The sequence below is a fragment of the Strix aluco genome, chromosome 24 (assembly GCF_031877795.1).
Source record: "Strix aluco isolate bStrAlu1 chromosome 24, bStrAlu1.hap1, whole genome shotgun sequence".
In the NCBI taxonomy this organism is placed as follows: domain Eukaryota; kingdom Metazoa; phylum Chordata; class Aves; order Strigiformes; family Strigidae; genus Strix; species Strix aluco.
The window spans coordinates 6,130,133-6,153,837 of NC_133954.1; the positions used below are offsets into that span (position 1 = coordinate 6,130,133).

Here is a 23,705-nt window from a genome sequence, read left to right on the forward strand (position 1 = left end):
AAAGGCAGTCTCAGAGAGAAAACGAGTCTCCCGGTGAAGCTTTCAAAGGAATCCCAACGTTAACACAAACACCGTTCCTGACGCTGCAAGGGAAGCAGGTGAAGAATTTTCTTCCTTAAAATGTTTTCCTTGTTTTCTAAACACCAGTTGAACAGAACTGGAGACCAGACACTTAGAGATTCGTTGCTTATGTTCAAATACACCCAGAAATAACAAACAAGCAAACAATTTTGACCAGATGTAGAGTGATATTTAGATGTAGAGATGAAAAGTTGAGCTTGTCTTCAGATCAGGGTAGAAATATACTTCTGAAGTGATTTTCAAACCCCTAAGCATTCTGTGGAAAAAAAAAAAAACCTTTAAAGCAGCATTTCCTTATCTTTTGTAGACAGTACCAGAATGATAACCAATTACTCCATAAAGCACATAGGGCAAGTTATTTTTTCCAGTAGCAGTATCGAAAAAGAGTTTATGAGTTGAGAAATGCATTGATCAGTTTTGAATTCTGGCTTGTTGCACTGAGTAAAAAAACATTTTTAAACCTTTTCAGAGCCTGAATGATGCTTGCTTCCAACTCCATCTCCCTGAAGAGATACAACACATCCGAGGGTGTTCCTAAGGCCAGAGCTCTGAAAAAAAGTGTGTGAATAAACCCTTCAAGACAGATGGCAGAGGTGGAAGGAATGAGCAGCAGTAGCACTGACATCCAGCCACATGTTCAGGTACCCTTCTTAAATATCTCAGTCAGACCTTCAACAAAACCCAGGGGCACTCTGCCTAGATAAATGGTGATGCAGCCTCCATCTCCTGTGTGTACTCATACAGCTTTGAAGGTATGAATATTTATGAACACGCATCTGCTCACATCTGCGGAAGTTCATGTAGGTATATTCACACACTATACACTCTGAAATGTCAGAAAACTCAGTGCCAGAGCTGTAGGCTCAACCTCACCAAGATGAACCTTCTCATCTGAAACGTGATTCACTGGGACCAAAACCAGGGAAAGGCAAGAGACTCAGTGGCATCTGCTTCCCAAGGTAAGTGTCCCTTGTACAGAAGAAAGAAGAATCCAGTCCTAAGTCAAGGCAAGCACTTGGACAACTCAGCTGACAAAAATATGGGAATTTTTGTTGCACTGTCAACACATCGCTCTGTTAAGTGGCAACTGAGAGCCTTTGCCAGTCCCTGGATGTGTTTGGGTCTTTGTCAAGTAATTCTGGGATGTCAGGTCTGGTGGACACATGTTCATATTGAAGAGACAAGTGTGGTGATCTCTAACATCTTCAGTAAGAGGCTCACTGGAGACACCAAGAGCAAAGTCATACAAAGTGCCCCGGCAGGTCAGGGTTGTTGCATGGCAGTAAGGACAAGAGAAGGACAACAACCAGGGAACCACCTTACCTCTGCCACAAGGACACAATTACAGAGAAGGAAACCACGCACCCAGAAAATTTCAAGTGTAATTTCATTGGAAACATTAATGTCTCTATGCTCAAAGTTCTTTTAGACAAATAGACGTACACCCCCAAAATAGCCATTACAAGTATTTTCCTCCTACTCAGCAGGAAAAGGCACCAGGGATAATTTAATGGTTTGAGTCATTAGTTGCATATTGATGACAGGGGATGACGCCAAATCCTGAAGCTTGGCAAGGAGACGGAGATCCCATTATTAGTTTCTATTACACTTGCAAGACCAGAGTGTGAAAGCTCCTTACTATAGCATTAAAAAAGGTTTCTTTTTCCCTGGTGAAATCTCTTACTGACGGAAGTAACATCTTCAGCTAGTGTATTCCTCTTTTTTCAGAGAGGGGAGAGCAATGTATATGCAACCTCCAGGTGCAAGTCACATAGCAAACCCAATGATCCCCTTGCCCTGAGCAATTGGCAGCTCAGTCCCTGCCCTTTGCAGCAGGCACGATCAGCAGAGCTCTTCCTCGTTCCCAAGGCGCTGGGCCGTAGGGCGAAGAGACAGTCAAGACGTGGCCCTACAGCAAGCAACAGTCATGTCCCCAGAACACAAGACTGTTGAATAAGTATTGGCTTCTCTTCCTTGTTTTCTGGTGCTTGAACTTTCAGGTCATTCTTGGGTCCCAGTTTCAAGCTTCCCCTAGCAACCAAGTCAGTGGAAAACTCACTGTTGGAACAAAAAGCAGCATTTCTCACTGATTCACAAAAGCATTCAGAAAATCACCAATTATCACAAGGCAATAAAACCATGAGAGCCAGCAAGGGAAGAACTGCCATAGGATGTTGCCTGGAACCCATCACTGGGGACTATTTTCAATGACCATAATTTTTCCCCTGCAAGAAAACCGCAGATGACACCAAGTTAAGCGGGAGTGTCGATCTGCATGAAGATAGGGAGGCACTACAGAGGGACTGGGATAGGTTGGATTGGTGGGCTAACGTTAACGGGATGAGCTTCAACAAGGCCAAGTTCCAGGTCCTGCACTTGGGCCACAACAACCCCCTGCATGGCTATAGTCTTTGGTAGGGGTGGCTGGAGCTGTCTGGAAGAAAAGGATCTGGGGGTTCTAACTGACAAGCAACCAAACATGAGCCAGCAGTGTGCCCAGGTGGCCAAGAAAGCCAACGGCATCCTGGCTTGTATTAGAAATAGCGTGACCAGCAGAAGTAGGGAGGTGATAGTCCCCCTGTGCTCTGCACTGGTGAGGCCACACCTGGAGTGTTGTGTCCAGTTTTGGGCACTTCAATACGAGAGAGATCTCGAGGTGCTGGAGCGAGTGCAGAGGAGGGCAACGAGGCTGGGGAAGGGCCTGGAGCATAAATCCTGTGAGGAGAGATTGAAGGAGCTGGGACTGTTCAGTGTGAGGAGGAGAAGGTGAGGGGAGACCTCATCACTCTACAGCTCCCTGAAAGGACGTTGTGGAGAGGTTGGTGCTGGTCTCTTCTCACAGGTGATTAGTGACAGAACAAGAGGGAACGGCTTTAAACTGCAACAGGGGAGGTTCAGACTGGACATGAGGAACAAATGTTTCCCAGAAAGAGTGGTCAGAGAGTGGAATAGGCTGCCCAGGGAGGGGGTGGAGTCCCCATCCCTGGGTGTGTTTAAGGGTCGTTTGGATGAGCTGTTGGGGGATGTGGGGTAGGGGAGAACTTTGTAGAGTCGGGCTGAGGGTTGGACTCGATGATCCCAAGGGTCTTTTCCAACCTGAATGATTCTATGATTCTATGAAAAGCAAACCCCTCACCTAAGCCATAACAGATTGATACCAGGGACTCAAATTAAGTCCTTATTCATTGATAAACACAGATTACCAAGCAGGTGGTATCTGAGGAAGAAAATTCTCTGTTGATAGCATATGTGGAACTGCCTGCGACCCCAGCCATATCGAGGAGGAAGCAGATTTTCTCTCCAGATGGCAAGCTTTACTTATTCTAATCACAGATATGTCCCCAAACACCTGAATGCTCTCCACATACACACTGAAACATCCCTTCACAGGCTGGTGATTTGAAGTAAAATTTATTTAGTTATCTAACAATTTTTAAAAATCAAAATTTGAGCTCTTTGCTGCCTGCTGTCTTTCTCCAAACAGCCTTTTGCAGTCAGCTTGTTGTACGGGTCTCCTTGGCTGCAGAGTAGGGTATCTCTGGAATAAAAACTTTCTGAAAGAGGGAAATAAGCTTTAAAATTAATCCTGGGATTAATTAGGAGGGAGATAGAAGTATAGAGTTCCAAACTGCCTTACTTCCTAATTAAAGACTGCTCACTTCACAGCCTCACGATCCTGAAGCAGTAAAGATAGAGCCAGGTATTTAGCAGTACAAGTCGATATATCCCCATTGACTTTGCAAAGTCAATTTATGCCTCTTCTACCTAACCTGACATACTCGGAAATCAGTGATGAGACTCGCAATGACTTCCATGGCACTTCGTGTCAGGCCAATAAAAATGATCCATACTTATTAATTCTTACAGTGTTTGGCTGGTCATTATAAGATTTTCCCTCTTGCCTCCCCCACTCCCCTGTTCAAAGTCCACAGAGGAAATTCTACTTTTTCTCAGGACTGGGCTGTTTAAAGGAACATGTTTCATTTTAATTCATCCCACTGTTTGACAGCATGAGCCAATATAAAGCCTTATTTCTCCATCAAATATCTGCTTTACTCAATTCACAGGAAAAGTCCAAGGTTTACTGGAAAAGAAGTTATCATCTCAGGCTGCATGGTATCTGATAGAGATGCACAGAGAAGAAGGAAATGACTTCCCCATTCAAAAGGATGCTTGAGATGTCACAGCAGATTTTTTTTTCCCCCTTTTTACAAAGTGGCAACTAAACTTTCAAATCTTAAAAAGTGTTTTGAATCCAGTCAACCCAAACATTTTCCAGGCCATGGTGCCTCAGGCTGTGATTTCAAACTGTGTGAAATATAAGGTTTGCATAAATTAGTGGCTGTGAGTTTAAACTGAGGTGAGGGTTTTTTTTTTTTTGCTCAATGATGATTTCATTACATCTCTAAAGGTGCTCTCCGTTGCATTTTCCAGAGGTGGAGACAAGTGGAATTTATCAGCCACAGTTCCCAACCACTCTGACAGCTCTGAAGATGATAGACACAAAAAGCCAATACCTGAAGTGTATCCAAATGAGATAAAAATCAAGGATTTTTGTTATAACCCAATGCATGCACATACCCCTCTGCATGTCTAATGCCAGGCATCACTTTGTGGTGACTTGAAATCCAGCAGCAGTTGTTATTGACTGAACATATGCCAGAAAATCATTTTGCAAACGTCAGTGGGCTTGAAAGAGAAAATGAAAAATTCATCCAGCGAAAGAGACAAATGAGCTTAACTCGTTTCTTCTCCTAGAGTTAACAAGTGTTTAAAGGATTTTATTCACCATTGCCAGTGTCAAACCTGTGCAATGTGCTGTAATGCAAATGCACCTTCCTTGTAAAGCTGTTTTACAATTATGGGACCTGTCTGGGAATTCAATGAAATACTTGGTCAAAAAGTGGTCAAGTGCAGAACTCAAAATTACTTTCATATATGAAGCAGTTATGGTGAAAACAAAGCGGGGATGCAGAAACTGCTGAAATGGAATATTTGCAACATTCCTTTTAAATCAAAATGTTTCATTTCACACTTAAAAGGACTTTTCTATGAAGCATTTTGGAAATGAAATATAATTTCCACCCAGATCAAGGTGCTCTCGACGTCTGCATATTTGAACTAAATCCTTCCATCTTCCTCTTCATTTCAAGTTGAAAGTGAAAGCTTCACAGTGATTTAAGCAATAAGTTTCACTGTGGATGAAGAGAAAGTTAATTTCATGAAGAATGTTGATTTTCATGTTTTCTTGTCTGCTCTGAATGAGAAAAGTATTTGATCTCTCTAGCAAAAACTGTTTCTACATCCAGCAAGGAGCTTGGGTGCAAACCATTTATGTTCTATAATCAGTCATGTAGGACCAATGGGTTTTACCTTTTTAGGACAGTTCCACTTTATGTATCTAGTCGTGGTCTCCCAGAGCAAAGGTAGCTTGATTATAACGAGTTTTTCAAAATATGGCTCTTATGCATCACTAAGGCAAAAAACTGAGTTATTAGGGTCAAGTACAGTGCAGTTCATTATCCATCCCTGCCCTGCTGTGGCCTTCATGATGCTAAAGAGTGACAGCAAAAATGGATTGGCCTCGTGACAAATTTAAAGTGATAATGCTGATGCTGATTTTAGGGCTGATGACATTTTCCACTTAAGCCTGAAAAGATTGTCTGGCCTGGTTGGAAAGCAGCACTATTAGCTACGGCCCACAAACAGCAGAAGCACGAAGTCATCTGATTCTAGAAGAAATATGATTTTTCCACACTGTCACCAGCTATGTTTGTCTACAGGCGAGTTATTTACTACCTCTGAGCTTCAGCTGAAGCATTTCTAGGAATTTCAGAAGTATCTAACCTTGACAAATGCTGCTAGTCCAATCCCTCATCTCTGCTCCTGGCACATGTCTGTTGTTCGGAAGGCTGAAAACACAGTAGTATGCACATCTGGGTTTTCTTAAGTGTTTCTTTTTAATTTTCAGAAAGTCACCTTGTTCTCATGTCTGACCAAGCCAGAGCAGAAGCTCCTGTTTCCCAAGGCTGCAGCATACATTTGCAGACCTGTAAAGGAGCTATACTCACATTTAGCAACTCAATGGGGTCTTAAAAATGTTGGTTAGCTAATGGATATGAAAGGTTTTGAGGCACCCAGGATAGTGGTTTGTTATTTTTGAGCTCCATGGAGCTAATGAAGGTGCAAAGACCTTTTATAAGCACAAGGATAGCCCATGGTAACCTCATCTCTTAAACACAGGAGGAACACCAAGATGTAATGGCTCCTGGGGATCCTCAAGGTTATTGTTCTGGCCATGGAGAGCCAAATATTTCTACCACTTCTACTAAGAGCAAAACTTTTGCCATCAGGTAAAATACATTCTTGTGTAATCAAGGTTTTCTTAGGAAGCTTCTCAGTTTGGGTAGCAGGGGGAAAGGACTACATCCAACTGTAGCTCGTTGCTTCAAGTTTACCAAAGCTGGAATGTTCTTTTATTCTTCTTTATGTCATAAAACGCAGAAGAAAACCCTGAAACAGTATACTTCCAGAGCATTTTCATGACACTTATACTTAGGTTGAGTGTTATGATTTTTAACTTTGGAATCACAGGATTGCTGAAACTTCTCCCAGTCCCAGTTGCCAAAGCCAACTTGAACAAGTTGTGCCTGGAGGGTACAGCACCAGTGGGCAAAGATCTAAAAGCAATTGTCTACAAATACCATCTGGATCTACCTCACTTGGCAGCCAAAGTTTAAGATCTATCCCCTCTGTGCACCATCCTCATTTCCCTCCTTCTCTAGTGATGAAGCTCCCCAGGTGTTTTTGGAGGTCAGCTCCCCTCCATGCAGCTGGGCTTGGTGGAAAACACTGAGCTTCCCACTCTGTAATTACTGGCTCTCAGCCTGGCTGAGCAAATGCTTTGATTCCCTTTCCAGGATGTGCTATGCCTCAAATTCTTCTGGTAATCATGGTTTAAAATGCTTAGAGTTGGAGATTAAAGGAGAGTGTGCCCTCTCACAAAGGGGCATTGAGACCTGGAAAGGTTGTGGCCATGCTCACTGAGGCCCAGGGCTGCTGTCAGCGCAGGAAAGCATGGAGGTGGGCTTCAGAAAAAAACCCTAAGAATTAATGGAAGTGGAATATGCTAAAACTCATTAGCTAGATATGACCAGGGCACCTGCTTCCCAAATGCAACATCAGAGGTGCCAGGGAATGGTCCCAGAGACCTAAGACAGTGGCAACCCTTTCATCCATTATATAATCAAGCTGCAAGCGCTCATTGAGACAGGATCTGAAAGGTCCAGAGTTGTCTCGGGATGGGGATTAGACAAGCTCAGAGGCTCCTGGATGGAACTGAGCAATAGTCTAGTGACAGCTCCAGCAAACCTGTCTGAGCTGGGGTGCTGGGGGGATGACAGACCACCTACTCCTTGTGCTCTACCCCAAAAAGCTCACGGCTTGCAAGTGTACAAGTCCTGCCCATGCTGATGACCTAACAAAAATAGGAAGGATCCACATAACTACAGGTGACAACACCTGGAAAAAGGAAGACACGTATGGGAATGAGGGGTGGAAGCAGAGAGAGGAGGACTAGCAGTTGTCATTGATGATTGGTCTAGATAGTGCCAAGATCTGAACTTGCACAGACATCCTTGTGTGCTCGGGGCAAGTGAGGAGTGGTTCTCCTTGAGGATGGGGCAGATCTAATGAGCCTGGAAACCTTCATCTAAACCCAGCAGCTATAGGATGTTTCTTGGTCCTAACCCAGCACCCAGTTCTGAGGATGAGCAGAGGAGACTGGCATCAGTTTGCTATATAGACTGAGCTTACTTCTGCCCACAAAACAGCACATGGACACCATGCAAGCCACAACATTGCCTGGAGCATGTTGCATGGAGGAAAACCCTTCAGCTCTACCTACCCGCTCCGCTGTCAATGCTCCATTGCCGTCTGCTCTCTCCCTCCCAGCTCTGGCTTTCCCATCCTCTCGGTCAGGTGAGGTTGCAACTCAGCTCACTCAATTATGGATTAAACTGATCCCAAATTATGCAGATGATCTGGAGATGAAGCACCATCTAACCCAGCTTGGGCTGCATAGTGGAGTCTCGTGTGCCGATGGCCTCCATCTCACCAGGCACAGCAGAGCATTTGGGGGTTATTTTCTTTTGGAAGGGAACTGGGCAATGGAAAGCATCTAAAACTCTCAAAGAAAAGTGCAGCAACTTGAATGCAGCTATAAAAGCACTAATAAGAGACAAGCAACTTCCCCTCCCAGCTCAGCTGTGGGATAAGGGTTTTGCATCACCTTCAGCATTTAACTTCTTGGCAGCTGTTTGGACTGAATAAAAAAACACCCTTCCCCCATACGATTACAGGACCCTTTCCTGGGGTTTCTATGGAAACCCAGCTGCTTTTAAAAATATCTGCTCCTTCCTCCAGTGGAAGAGACTCAAGCAGCTAATTTCTTCCTGACCAGCTCTCCCCTTTGGATGGGCTGTTTGCTCATTGACCTACCAGATCAAGGGCTCTCCCTTGCTCCAGCTTGACAGCTGCTTTGCTACAGGTTAAAGCAGCAGCTAAATTCAAAAAGCTGTCACAGGACACAAGCACTGGAAACCTGAACCATGAAGAGCCCCCAGCTCCCAGAAGGCAAAACCCAGGAGCTACTTCCATAGTTCTCCAGTGCTTGGTGAGACCATGGGCTGAAGATCTCTCATCCTGGCCAGTCGCGTACCCATGTGGCAGCTCAGGTTTGTTCACCATCTAATCCAGTCACCAGGAAAAGTCTGAAGGACTTTGGGGTCTGGCCCAAGTGCATCTTTGCACCTCTTTTGCATGAAAGCCTGACAGAAAATACCCTGATGTGTCCACGCCTGGTGCACTGGCATTGGATGCAGACTGGACAGGGAGCATCCCTGCCTCTCCCCGGCCACATGCAGCCTCTGACACTGCTGAATTCAGCATTGGGAAGGAAACTGCCCCCCAAGCCCACTGACTTCCCAACACTCATCACTTCTGACAGTCACCACTGCCTGCCCATTTGCCATAACAACCGTTTCCAGGCAGTCGTGCATCCTGGAAGCACAAGTCCCAGCGCTTTAAATCAGTCTAAACAGTTTCACAGACAAAACATCTTGTCAGCATCTACACAATCTCTCCTGATTGAACCAGTGATGGATGTGACACATCAAAAACACAGTGCTTATACTTTTTCTCTGCTTACGAAAGCTCTCTCAGAGGGGCTGGGGAAACAGCTTAGGAAAGCACAGGGCAGGGGACCCTTGCTTTGCTGACATACAGAACACATTCAGAAGACATCCTGTGATTACTAGCTTGCATTAAAGCACAAATTGTTACTTATCCTCCCATCATCTCATGCAGCCCTCACAGTTTCTCTAAATAGCACCATAGATGATTTAGAGAGGGCTGCAGTGCTTGGCAGAGGTTGAGGTAGTGGGTTTTGCAGGTGTTTGCATTATATTTTGCCAAATATTTGCTCTGTCTGGCTCTCCAAATTTCTGGGACAGAGTGAAAAGAGAACCCCAGGACAACAAGATTTCTAGGGATGAACATCAGGTTTTGCATCATTTAAAGTTTAGGACATCTGGAGGCAGAAACATCGCAATGAGGATTTTGCTCGGAGAACTGATCTCAGCACTGCAGGGACTCAGGAGCTGCTTGCAGGGAGTGGAGGGGTGAGCAGCTCTCAAGCGAGGGCCTGAGGACCAGGGGAGGATTTGGCATGCTATAAGGGTTTTGTGGGCAGGCAGCATGCTCCCCCTGCCCCTCTCCCCTGCTGATAGCTCAGTATGCTCACGCATTTGCAGGTGCGTGTGTACGTATGTATGTCTGCATTTATCTGGGTAGGTACTGAGCAATCTGCCTCTCCAGAAGCCCTGCTCTAACTGAGCTAGCTAGTTATCCACAAAACAATGAGATTTTGCTTTAAAGTAAGGAGATTTAAATGAAAGAACATGACTACCTTTCATTTACTGCCTGGCTTTTCAGCCTTTTTAGTCACACTTGCAACCTTTCCTCTGCAACTGGGAGCCCAGAGCTGTGCTTTGTAATGACATCAGTGTGTACGTTCAGATTTCATCAGAAGAGCTGATACTATAAGGAAAACATTAAATTTTGCAAGATTCATAATAAAATTGCTAGAGCTGGCAACCATGTAATCTGAAGTGTACATTTCCAGTCCTTTTCCCTGGCAAAGACAGCTGTCAAGCTGATAACTCACTGCCAAAGGTAAAGTTTGTCCAGATTATTTAACAAATACACGCAAGTACTTCAGGAGAGAATCCACAAACAAGTCACTAATCCAAAAAAGCTGAACTCAAAAGGATGACTCTAAGTTTGATATTCCTGGCATGCTTAGAGCATAGAGATACGAGTAATTCTGGTGGTAGGATTAAACACAATTTGTGCTTTCAATCATATGATAGAAAGCGGATTAGGTCTGCAAGAAAAGCAACATGACTGAGGTTTTTTTCCATTTTAATGGCATGGGACTTTCACCTCATGTTTTACCCTGGTTCTTTCAGTGTAGGGCAGCCTTCCTGCCAATGCCTTGTACCTCGGGAACATTGCATATACCCAAATGGGGGAGAAAAAGGCTATTTGCATAATAGGACAAGATGCTGTTGTAAATAGCTTCTGATGAGCTGAATCACATGGGAGGCCAGGGAGTGGGGCCGAAGCTTAATACCTGTTGCATGGCCCATTATATATTGCTTTAATATGTCATTAATATGCACCTCCCCAAGGCATTCCTGTATTTTCTCATGAAAGATTAAAGGGAAGGCAATTTCTACTAATCACACAAATTTTCTACATTGCTCTCTCACATTTTGCTGAAGGGGGAAGAGAGGACTGCCTCTTCTTTCTACAAACATCCCGAGGATGGTGTTTATTTCCCAGCAAAAACATCCCGCAGCAAGGCATTCCCGTGATGCACCGAGGGATTGACCCAGTTGCCTCTGGGATAGCAGACGGGTGTTGCCACCGTGTACTGGCAACCCCTCTACTCCTGCCTGCTTTTCCAAAGCTTTCCACTTCAGAGTTCAGATGTTCAGGGTGGAAAATCCTCCTTCAGCCTGTTAATACATCACTGAGCCTTCTTGTTGTAGCTCTCAGCACTTGGTGAGGTTACTCAAGGCTTCTTATTGGGAGGAATAAAGGCAGCAAAACCAATTTTTTGTCTATTAACCTTTTAAAAGCTGGGTCATGGACTACATGAAATGATACCTGAGGAGATGGGCCCCAAAGCACATGGGTGTGACCAGCTCTGGGCGCCAGCATCCTTAGGACCGAGAGTGCTGCCTGCGGAGGTGGCTCTGCCTGCGAGCACCGGGGTGTTGCCTGATCGCTTGACAGTGGTTTATTTGCTGACTCCTGTCAACCACCTTCCCACCCCGACAGGGCAAAGCCAAGGGAGGACAAGGGTAACGGCCAGCACTCCTGGTGCCTCGGTCTCCTTCTCCTGCCAAGTGTAAAACAAACTCACAAGAAGTGACAAGGACTTGCTGAAGGGGAGTAAAATACAGTGCAGTTCTTTTGACAACAAGTTTTTTCCCATTAAAAAAGTGTCAAATCATCAAACCCAAGGTTTTTAACATCATAAGGACAGTGTCTGGTGCACAAGTGAGGATTTTTTTTAAATTGAAGCAATTTTTTTCAAGCTTTATAAACAAGAAACATATCCTTTTTTTCCTTTTGAATCAGAGTAACTTTTTATTTAGCTTAAGTGAATGATTACATCAAAGGTGTAATGGTGGCACCTGCAATCCCAGTCCAGCCAGCTCCAGGTCTCTCAAATCCATGCTCCAAGACCAGCTGTCCCTGCAACACAATGCTCAAGGCCAGGGTCAGTCTTTTCTTCTGCATTGCTTGGTAGACACAAACTCCCCAGACAAGGAGGTTTTTGCACATGGTTCCTCTTTCTGCAGCAAGCTCTGAGCAGGAGGTGCTTCTGCTTCAGCCACCAGCACCCTGCCTTGTTCAGCCTGCAGCCCAAGGGGGGAAACCCTTATCTTCAGTGAGCACCATCCCCTAAGGATCCAGACAGAAAATCAGTAGGAGTGCAGAGATTTGCTGGCTCTGAAGTGCTGAGGAGATAGAAGCCCATCATGCATGATTAGATGTGCTGATTATCTGCTGATTTTTAGCAGAGGGATTCCCTTAGCAGCTCCCTCTGGCTCCTCTATTCTTCATTTGTCCTTCCCTGCCTCTGCTGTCACTTTTCTTCAGTACCAGGTGTGATTCCCTGTTTTCACACATCCCTGAGCTCTGGGACCTTGTGCAAAGGCCTGCTGTGTTTTTAGAGAGAGTGAGGGAGCACAGAGGAGGGGTGGGTGCTCCCGAAAAGGTCCCGTTTTATTTCCCCTCCTGGGATACCGCCTCTTACTGCAAATTTTTCACCCATGTCAAAATTCAACAGTAAAGGCAAACTGAACTAGTCCATTTTAAACTGTCCAGAATTCTCGCTCCTTGCTATCTGGGATGCTCTACCAAGTTTCACCATACTCCAGTTTAAGCTGCTTCTCAGACTTAGTGTTTAGTATTTCCCTGAGTCAAGATGACAAGGGCTGCAAGTTATGGCCATGATAAAGCAAACAAAGATTCCCCTTGCAGGACAGGTTTTTCTAGGGACCAAAGCAATGGCAATAATTGACAGCAGCATGGAGCTCCACAGCTCCTTGATGCAAGTAGCCCTCTACTTCCTGAATGGAAGTTATTAACATATATGCGTGCTCATTTGCATATGTAAACACTATCTCTACATGGGCTCTGCAATCAGTTGGATGCAGCTACTGTGCAAAGTGGACAGATTTTCAGTTTGTATAAGTTGAGGGAGATATCTGGAACAGCATGATCCACACCTAGAAATACTGCAGTCAGATTTTCAGGAGTTTCTCATGCTTCCAGCCAAGCAAAGATCCAAGGTCTTCCAGAGGATCTGCAAAGGAGGAAAAGTGTCTGGTGTAGAGCTGCTTATTGCCTTTCCCAGTGCCTTTATATCATCCTGAGACAGTTCCTGATTCTACACAATCTTTAGAGAAGAGGAGTAGTAAATGCTTTGAATAGGAAAATAGGGAAGTATAAAAATTATGCATCTTAACAGCTAACAACAACGTGATTTCAATTGTCTTTAATAAATTCCCTCTCTTGACATGCTGGGGACACTGGAAAGAATATGGTATCAAGTGATTAGACAGAGCAATCCACTTAAGCCTTCCAGCTGGGCTCTCCTCTTGGCTGTATCATGGACTCGTGGTACAGCCTCGCGCAGCTTGTCTGAACTCCCCCTGTCTCCATTCTCCTCTGCAGCACATGGTTGGTAGCAGGTAGTCAACCCTCACCTTTTTCTTGCCTTCTCTACTTAGGCTGCAAGATCACAGAATCACAGAATCACAGAATCGTCTAGGTTGGAAAAGACCTTGAAGATCCTCCAGTCCAACCATCAACCCAACACTGACAGTTCCCAACTCCACCAGATCCCTCAGGGCTATGTCGACCCTACTCTTAAACCCCTCCAGGAATGGGGACTCCACCACCTCCCTGGGCAGCCCATTCCAACGCCCAACAACCCCTTCTGGAAAGAAACGCTTCCTAATATCTAGTCTAAACCTTCCCTGGTGCAACTTGAGTCCATTCCCTCTTGTCCTATTGCTTGTTACTTGGTTAAAGAGACTCATCCCCAGTTCTCTGCGACCTCTACAGCTACCTGAAAGATGTTGGGCAAGAGACTGCTGTGGTCCGTATTTAATACAGCTGTGTTCTGCCCTTCAACAGGACTTCCAAAGGTTTTAATGCAAATATCAGGGAATCTTTAATTAGATCTGCAATCACTCCTAATACTGGCTCACAAAGGCTATTCTCTGTTTCCATCAATTTTGTTGCAGTGCTTAGCCTTAGACTAAAAGCAGTGGGTATGGTAGATAGCGAAGCATTTCACTGCCCGTCAGAGGTGAGAAAGAAGAGTAAAGTAGTGAATTCTGCTTTTATTTCTTTTGCAGTCCATCTACTCTTAAATATTAGCATGAGCAGGTACAGTCTGAGTTCAGTACTACAACGCTTTTGTCTTTATGATGTTTACAGCTGTAAACCAGCCAAGAATGACATGCAATTTCTCTAAAGAGCTTAAACACTTGCAAGCCTAGTCACATCCACACGCGCCTCAGCTCTTTTCAGAATAAGGCAATTGCACTGGAACATTTCTACCGAATCCCTGTTTCCCTTCACAGCAAAAGGCCTTCACCTGCATTGAGAGACTCTCATGCTACATCAAAATGGGGATCAATTATGAGACAGCCCCACAAATTCATAAGCCTTCAGGATAGTGCCTGTGCATTCACCAGTTCTCAATTAAAAACTTTCCGGCTAAACTTGGACCCCACTGAGACACAACTCTCTATTTATAGGTGAGACTGTTCTGCTTTTAACACAGTGCTGATGGCTGAGGTTGGGCTCTGCTGCAGTAGCTCAGCACCTTCCTGCCAGCTAAGGGTGGCTGCGTTGCTCGTGCAATGATTAATGAAGCTTAAGTGGACCTGGGATGAGAGTGAGGGCCCACAAGTTCAGCCAAGCTCTCTTGGGTCTGATTACGCCAGCTGTAAAGTGGGGGTGTCAGCACTCTGCTGCCATGCGAGGAGGTGCTGACAGGATTAGATCTATTAAAGGCTGCAAACGGCTCCAGTCCTGCTCGGGGTTCGTGGCTCACGTGGGTGCAGAGATGAGCTTGAGGATGGGGCCAGAGGCAGTTTCTCTTTACTGCATCCCTGGAGGCCATTGCCCATGCTGGTTTTTTTGGTAAACGTTTCAAAGACTATATTCTCTGAGTATTTCTTTACCTGGCAGACCCCTCATACCAAGATGACTGAGCAATATCATCAGACCAGAGTCCCGTAACTCTGAGATACCAGGTTTTTCATTTCCTTGAACAGTCCTTCCTCTTTCAAGCTTTCCAAAGGCACCAAATCGGAGGGTTCAGCGCTGCCTCTGCCTATTCTTGCTGCAATGAGAAAGAGGGATCAGGCCCAGAGAGATTTCCTGTGTTTGCTCAAAACTGGCACTCCTGCCTGCACGCGGCTTTCCAGCTCAAGGACTAATGCTGAGAAAGGCACTTTGAGCACAAAGTTAGCTAGATTGCTTTCGTGCCAAACTTGTGACTTATACGTGAGATTAATCCTTACCTCCCAAATCTTTTCATGTTAAGGAGGAAAAGAAATGTTCTGTCAATGTCCAATAAATGATTCCAGGGTCGAGCTTTCCACTGAAGGGAAACAGAAATAAAATACAGCAGCCCAGGATTTCAGTATCATTTAACTCCTTCAGAGCTGGCCCGCTCAACAGCCATCAGAGGCATCACTTGCTTACACCCAGAGTAGCTCAGCACCTCCTGGTCACCAGTGCCATCTGGGTGACAGCACGGACCCCTTGGCAGGGCAAAGCAGCTCCTATTAACCTCCGAAGGTGGAATTAACTCCGTCATTTGATAAACAAACAAGCTGCCGCTAGCTGATGAGCACCTTCAGCCAGAAATTTGGCACAGGCAGCTCTGAGCTCTCCAGAAAACCTTGCTCATGTGGAGATGGGTGTTTTCATATGGATGTGCCCCTTGTCATGCCCGTGGGTGTGTGGAGTGGCTGGGGGCTTGTGCAGGATCTGGTGGTCTGTGTGTTGCTTGCTCTGGCTCAGATTGTACACACAAGGTTGCTAGATGTTTTTGCACAGGTACCTACACACTGCAGCCTCTGCAACGCAGTGGGTTAGCCCTTCCTCTCCTCTGCTTGCTTTTCAGGAGCAAGACACCTTTCTGCTCTGAATTTTAACCCGTTTCTCACGCAAAACTAGGGAAATGGCTAATAGGCATACACACACACACATACCTATTTGTCTGAGCTTTGCTTGAGCCCATGCCCTGGGCTGAACCAGGGAAGCCAAAACATTACCAGAAATTTGCAGGTGTAGTGAAAAACCCATCTCTGCCTTCACCCTTGTCTCTGCCCTCTCCTGCTGGGATTCGGTGTTGATGAAACTTGGACTAAAGTGACATTTTGCTCAGCTCCTTGTAAACGCACTGCTGCTTGGCAAGGAGGTGAGCAAGCTCCAGATGAGCAGCCTCTGGGGCTACTTCCCTGTTTTTTCCCCATGAGGGGGTAGGGTTCAAAGCACAGCCTGCTTGCTGCCCTCCAGCACTGCCGGAGCTCTGCAGGGCTGGGCAGGGTCCAGCCAGCCAGAGCTCCTCAGCATTTCACTCCTTCCCTGCCCTGCCTTAGTCTCTCTGAGGGCACCTCTGAGCCATTGGGTCTGACCAGGGAGCTCTGTATGCCCACGTCTGTGGGCTGTGTTGTTTCTTGGACACCTGCTATTTCTGAAGGGATTTAAAGTCAAAATAAATCCCCAGGAATCCAGAGGGACTCAGACTTCAAAGGCTTTGAAAAAGTGATCTCCAGGCAAGCATGAACTTGGAGCAATAGGGCATGGCTACAGGTATTATAAACTCTGCTCCACGCCCAGACTGTGAGTATGTTTTGCATACATCTTGTTGAGATCCCACACGTGCTGACGCCAGTTTTGCTCGGTTCCTCTCTATCGCTCTCCTCTTGACACAATGCCTTCAGAGCTGGGATGAGGGAACATCTGCAATTCCTCTGCATTGCCACTTCTTTCTAAGCCTCTAAGTGGTTTTCAGTGAAAGAGTGGGAAAAGGCAGAGGAAGAGCGGGCTGAAACATCATCCTCAGCTATTTCAAAGCAAGACTTAATTGAAGGCACTTACCAGACGCCTGTTACCAAGTGCCTCAGTCTTTCATATAAAAATGTGAAAGCAGAGCCCGTAGCATTCACGAGGTCACCTAAGCAATCTTACCCTCCGGTAGGCTCAGTTCTCCCCAAAACCACTTTAGATGTTTGTCTAACATACTGTTAAAAACCTGAAGTGATGGAGACTCCACTTCCCAGGCAACTTATTTCAGGATTTAATATTCCTTTCCATTAAGAATCTTTTCTTAATGTCTAACCTAAATCTTTCTTCCTACAATTTAAACCTGTTATTTCTCATGTTATCCCCCATGGACAAGGAGAACTCCTTATTGGCTTCCTCTTCGCAGTTCTCTCTCATGCACCTGAAGGCTTTATTTATCTTTACAACATCTCTGGAAAATAGAGCATTGCCATTATCTCTAGCAAACAGATGGGAGCAGAGGAGCTAAGGTTGGGGGTTCTTGCTTAATTTTAGATATCCAGAAGTTAGAAGTCTAAACTAGTTGTGTGATGCTCGCTGTTGTATCTGGCACAGACTTCTCCAGCTGGGTCTAGCCTGAAAGGGCTTCCCCATGCCACCCCTCAATCCCACCGCTCTAGTGCTGTGATCTTTAGCTTTGCCATCACAAAAAAAAAAAAAAAAAAAAAAAAAATTTCAGGATAGGACTATTTGTGCTGTTTTCCAAAACATGTCTCAGTTTCTGTAGCCCCATAGTATCCATCACTACTAACGAGGGTGAAGAAGGGGGTCTATTGAAAGGGTGCAAACACAACAGCATTGTGGCAGCGAGCACCATGTGTGGGAGAGGCATCCCTAGGTGAAATATCAATTTTGAGGCATGTCTCAGGAAAAAAAAATTTCAAGTTTACTTATAATGCTGTCTTTCATGTGCAAAGCAACTGTCTCACTTCATCAGAGCAAACAGCGTGTATTGGTTGCTCCTTCCTTTTGATTACTTTTTAAGTTTGCGTTATGTTTGAACTTGGGCAGGAGCATACGACTGTAACAAGTAGAAGGTAAAGCTTTGTTAGTTTGGAGAAACGTAAATATAATCATTTTTTCCAGTTTAAAAAAAAAATAGTTTGATACTAATACATGTTGTAAATTCAAGCTGCTAACTGGGAAAAAATGAGAACATCATCATTTCAGTCTTTTTAGTGTTTGTGTCAATCTGGCACTTTGAGAAAAAGCAAGCTTTGATTATTTTTCATTTGAAGTGATGTTTCATTTCAAAACTTCCTTCAGTTGGACTTCTTATTAACTGAAAGTCACTCGAGAAATGCTAGAATTGTAAGAGATGTATTCGGTTCATTTCTAAAGTATTTTTAAAATTATTTTTTCAATCCATTAATACTTTGAAGGTCAGGTTTTATTCCCCTCTTCCTCTAGAATCACCAGCCTACCATCCAATTGCTGCTTTACTCAGATCAATGCAGGTGTTTGTTGAAAGGGAATTTCAGCCCCTGGCAAAGGGGGGAGCAGGAGAGTTGAGGCCGGGCAGGGCTGACTCGCTGCCTGAACTTGCAGAGAGCTGCCGCATTTTGGCTTCTAAAACCTTACCACCCCCTCTCTGAAAAATCTCAGCATTTTACCAGTTGCTCTTTGCTGAGCCTGAACAAAGTAAAACCAAACTCAAATTAAAAAAAAAAAAGGGGGGGCGGCGGGGGGGAGAAGGAGAGAGAGGATTCTTTGAGATGGAATTTTTTTGTTTTAGATGCTTTATTCTGAGTGGGGCCTTTCTTAAAATAAAATGGAGGTTAAAAAAAGAAAAAAGCTCACTTAACCTCACAGTAAACCAAAGCCATCAAGGTTTTGCTCTACCAATTGCACATAGAATATTCCTACTCTTAAACTTGTTTTCTAAAGAAGACTTTTCTCAAACAACAATATATTACTGTTTATCCGCAAATCCCAAAAAATCAGACAAAAACTAATCAAGCTGGAAACCTCTGAGCCATCTCTGCTTGTGAACCAGAGGACTTTGCCAATGAAAGCTGTGCAGGATGACAGCTCCAGAGCCCAAATAGCTCATATGTTTTTCTCTACTGGCACATGATAATCTATGAATCCCAGGACCGCTAGTTTTTGTTCTGCAACGTTAATATGGTCTCATCTGAGAGCAGAGGCATATCCCTTCCCCAGGGCCTTCCTGGGGCTGCCTGTCCCATGTCGTCTCTGGCAAGCTGCCCCAGGAGGAGATGGGCACGTGTTTGTTGGTGTCGTAGGATGTTAACACTCGCCTCCATCTGCTGACGTGACCCGCTGCCTCCCTCCAACTCTCCTGCCCGTTGCACGCAAAGCTTTGCAATGCTTCAAGTACCAAACAAATCTGGTTTAGCAGGGCAGCTTGCAAACCCACTTAATGGGCCCTTGTTACCCAGCGGACCTGCTTCCCTGGGAAGTTTGCCAAGGAACCGGGATCGGGGTAGTGCATTTCAATGACTGAGTGACAGCTCAGCATCCCACCAAGCATAACAATTTGCAGTGTTCACGTCTCCTGGCTGCGCTAGCTGCGAGTACTGTGGAACCAGGACTTGGTAGCAAGAGTTTATGGCTCTTTTCGGCTCAATTCCCAGATCCAGTCCAGCAAAGACCATGGCAGGACATCTTTTTTGATATGAGTTCTGTGTAGTTACTAAAATAATTTGGATGTAAAGCAGAGCAGTATCTTTCTCTTCCAGAGCTAGGCACAGAGTGCTTGGATGATGCCTCCATTTCTATGGGAACATGAAACCTCTGCAGCACCTTTTAACAAGTGTAGTCCTTGGCCTGGGACCATGCGAAGCCTGGCCTGGCTGGTTGGATCCATATGACGTAACTCAAGAAGGAAAACAGACCCCTGAGATATGTATCCTCTGGGATGGATTGCAATGAGCTTCAGAGCCTGCAACATCCCCTCTAATACCGCACTGACAAATAGCAGGGTTGGGAAATGTCTGTCCTCTGCAGCAGAATCCCTCCAGGTGATCATGGGACAAGAGAACCATGCTCCTGATTTCCATAGCTTCCTAAAATATTAGGTGGTAATGACAAATATCCTCAGTTTTTCCCCATCCTGACATCAAAGATCTGTCCTTCTTCGTTTCTGTGTCCGGCAGTTGGAGGGACGTTTCCAAAGACTCATGAAGGGCAGACTTCTGGATCTGAAGAGACACCATGCTCCCCATTTCCAGATGGTGCTGCAAGTGACAACAGACTGTAGGAACCAATTTGTTGCTGACAGTGAAAAAGCTGCTTATGTCTAGTGGGAAGAAACACAAGCACCATCCAGGAGAGAGAATTTTTAGTGAAGTCCTCTGCAGTTATCATCAGTGTTCATTCACAGCAAGTATCATTTGCAAAAGACCTAGATAAATATTCTGTTTCCAGCCCATTTTGTATTGAAGCAGGGGAAACTAAATTGCTCCCTTTTAGCACATACCACAGGTGTCTGAGCACAAATGAAAGCAGATTGTACCCTGGCATTTCTAAAGATGAATCTCAGCCACCTTTACTAGCTAATTCTGCAGGCTATGTACTCAACCCAGGCAGGAACATGGTGCTACAGAGTAAGAGGACAGTCCGAACTGGAGAACCTGAACAAGAACCAAATACACCCGCAACCATCAGTCAAATATCACCATCTAGAAGAAACATGGGAGATGTCTCATGGGAGACCAGTTTCTCCTATGCACACTGCACCTGAAGCACACACGCTATGACATCATCAACCCAACGTACAATAACAATGTGAGAGATCCTACTACAACCATTGAAATGAGGAACAGAGGGATGCATTCAGGAGTATTTCAGCATCTGCAATTTGGAGGCCACGTGGGACAGAAAAAATGATACTGAGGAGCTGTGTTTGGGAAGAGTATTCAAATGAAGATTTAAGTCTGTCGTGTAGAGGTTGGTCTTCTGGAAAATGGTGGAGGAGGTCTTGCTTTTGACATTGTATTTTTTTTAGGTATTTCTTAAGCTAGAGATGACAACTCTTTCAGGGAATAGGGAACGATGACATCCAAAGGCTGTCTGAAATCCAAAATTGGGTCTAACATTATCTCCTTAAAACAGAGACTGTGAAATGATTCTTCACAAGACCATGAGGTATTCAGTGGTGTGGGTGCTCTCCTCATGCTGTCACTCCTGAACCACTGTCCTCTTCTTATGGGCACTGACTGGGTAGGTGGCACCTCCTGGGAAATGCCTATGGTAGAGATACACATATTGACATCCCTCTTTGGGATGGCTGGTCCAAGCTTGGGATGGTGACAAGTATCAGGTTCAATGCTTCTCCTTCTCCCTGCATGGCCACACCACATAGCTGTGGTGTTTGGTGATTCATGTTACTCCCATCCAGTGGCAGCTGTGGAGAAAGGAAACACATGACACTAACATAATCCTTGCTCCTCCCATGCCAACATCCCATTCTGCCTGGCTTGGGGGGGTATCCATAGTTAAACGGTCATGATCTCCTTTCCCTTTGGCATAAAGAGCTTCAGCACTCTTCCCTTCCATCTCTTCTACCTCACCGCCCCCTTTCCCTCCAGAGCAGACAACATTCAAAAGATTCAGGCTGATCTTATTAGCGCTTTGACACTACAACAGCGTTCTGGTCTAACACATCAAGGACAGACTGCAACCGCGTCCCTGAGATGCGTCATCGAGAGAACGTCAAACGCATCGAGACTTAACTCCTCCTAGGATATACGTTACCACACGCACTCTGCCTTTCACCTCCTCAGTGGGCGTCAGGACCTCACTTATGGACCTCAAGCTGCAGAATAGCAGAACCTTCAGAAGGAAGTGGAGAGGTTGGCTGCCTACTGGCTCTAGCATTTGCTGAGGGGGTGTTTGGCTGTTCCTGCCAGAAGCAAAAGCTGCTCTGCCTGGACCTGTTAAAAAAGAGTAAGTCTGGCTGTAAATAGGCATTTCACCATGATCGCGCTTACAAATGTAATTGAGGAGAGGTGACTTCTCATCAACGCACATGCAGAAAGAACTATCCTAATGAAAACCCAAAAGGGATAAAACTTATTCCCAATCAGTTATTTGCCCCAAATGAACATGGCAAGATAGTGAAGCTGTAACAGTGTGTACTACATCAAGAACAATCCAAACCAGTGTTACTTCAATGAGAAGGTCCTACCAACAAAGCTCAGAGTAGAGCCTGACAGCCATCTCTGAGGCAGCAGGTTGTATCCTCCACTGCTGCAGTTACTTCAACAAAGCTGACAAAGACCTGTTGTGACACCCCTTGAAAGGTTCCTAGTTCCCACCACCTGTGCTTGTGGTCACTATGATATCAGAGAGGAGGAGAGCAGTATGAACGCTCTTGGAGCATCAGCCATGATCAGTGTTTGTGGCCGATTGAAATAAGGCCAAAAAGCTGTCGTTGTTTTTCTATAGCTCATTAGCTTCAGAGTCTGTGAAGCTGCCTTCCTGTTCTTCCTGGCAGGCTGCTGACATCATCCAGTTTGTCATTATGTGGCAGAGGTCCCAAAGAGGGTGAAAGACTCCCAAATGTGTCCAGAGCCCTGAGGCATCCTTCTCTGCTGAGGATCAGGTAATCCAGATGTTGATATGGCTGTGGACAGTGAGATGGAGAGGGTGGGAAGACAGTCAAAATATCAGTGGCTATCATTGCCGAGAGCAGAGTCTTGTCTCAAGAACATAACGGCCCATCCGTCACCTCATCTGGAAACATGACATTGGTGGCAAGTCAGATGGGTGCCAGACTGAAGAGTTGGAAGTGGGTGGAGCGGAATGGATTGGTCATGGAATAAGGTATAAAAGTTGTCTGAAGTGTGACATGTTTGTCACCTTCCCTTCCCTTCAGTAATCATGATAGGTATGAATCCCTTTGCCCTCTCCAGGCAACCTTTCCTTGGGCAGGCTTGTCAGGTGCTTACCCTAAACCAAAATCTGGTCATAGCTAGTGACATGGGTGAGTAATTTGAATATCTTCTCATGCTCATTCTACAGACAGCAGTCTCAATGACTGGTCACCAAAACTGACACAAGATGGCTATGGCCCACTCAGCTGCACCAGCTATGGCCACCATGAAGCTCCCCAACCTGTGACACTACAGGGACCCTGCTGCAGATTTTAACTGCAGTGAAAACTGTGTGGCACAGCTCCTCTGTCTGGGTGCCTCATGTTGCTCAGGTGAATCAGAAAGGATGGAGGCGGTAGCTAAAGTGCTTCTTTCCCCATGGGGAGCAGAGGCCATGTGATTCCTGCCTAACATTATTCGCCCAACAGGAGCACCTCTGAGGTTCAATTTGTCCTCTCAGATCTTGCATGCAAATATCTGTGTAGGCTTTGGGCCGACTCTGGTCTTCATGATGCTCCAAAGTAGCTGATGCTGCTCATTGCTTCTGTCATTGATGCCAGTTGGTCATTTGCAACTAACCAAATGAGAGATTTTCCCACAAAACTTCGTAACGTCCCCACTCCCCGGACTCAGATTCTTCCTGCATGCTGACTGTGAAAGAAAAGTTTCTATTTTTAGCTTTGAGGTGTTGGCAAGAAATGCAGTGTATGGATCTGCATTACAAACAGTCAGGTGACAGCACAGCCCCTAATCCTGGGCCTTCATTTCATTCCATCTGTACCAAGGATTGCAAACCTTGGTGCTTAATCTAGTGCCCTAATTGTCTGTCAGCCACTCTCCCAAATGCAAATAAAATGGAACAATAGGTAAGGTTTTTCATGAGAAAGTGCACGGGGATTGAGAAAGCTTTATGTAAGCTGTGTTCAATAATGTCTGTGTTTAAAGTCTGGAGTGCTTATTCTATCAATTTTCTCCTTTCTCCCCTTCTGAATTTTATTTTCAAACAGGGAAAAATCTTTTTCAAGGTCACAGGGAGGTTATGTTTTAAGATGT

The 23,705-nt window shown here is 45.2% G+C and overlaps 1 protein-coding gene across 2 annotated transcripts in view; it reads right to left on the reverse strand.

Moving 5' to 3' along the window:
• Positions 1 to 252: 252 nt before the first annotated feature.
• The window catches only part of LOC141934321 (acid-sensing ion channel 2-like), a 53,376-nt gene continuing 29,923 nt past the window's right edge, over positions 253 to 23,705 (reverse strand). Inside the window, exon 2 of one of the 2 annotated variants that reach the window (XM_074849681.1) lies at positions 253 to 337. In XM_074849681.1, the coding sequence (XP_074705782.1) occupies positions 329 to 337 (9 nt within the window). In that variant the 3' untranslated portion in view covers positions 253 to 328. Of the gene's footprint in view, positions 338 to 20,999; positions 21,182 to 23,705 lie in introns of those variants that run through there. The other variant, XM_074849680.1, reaches the window with a different exon arrangement.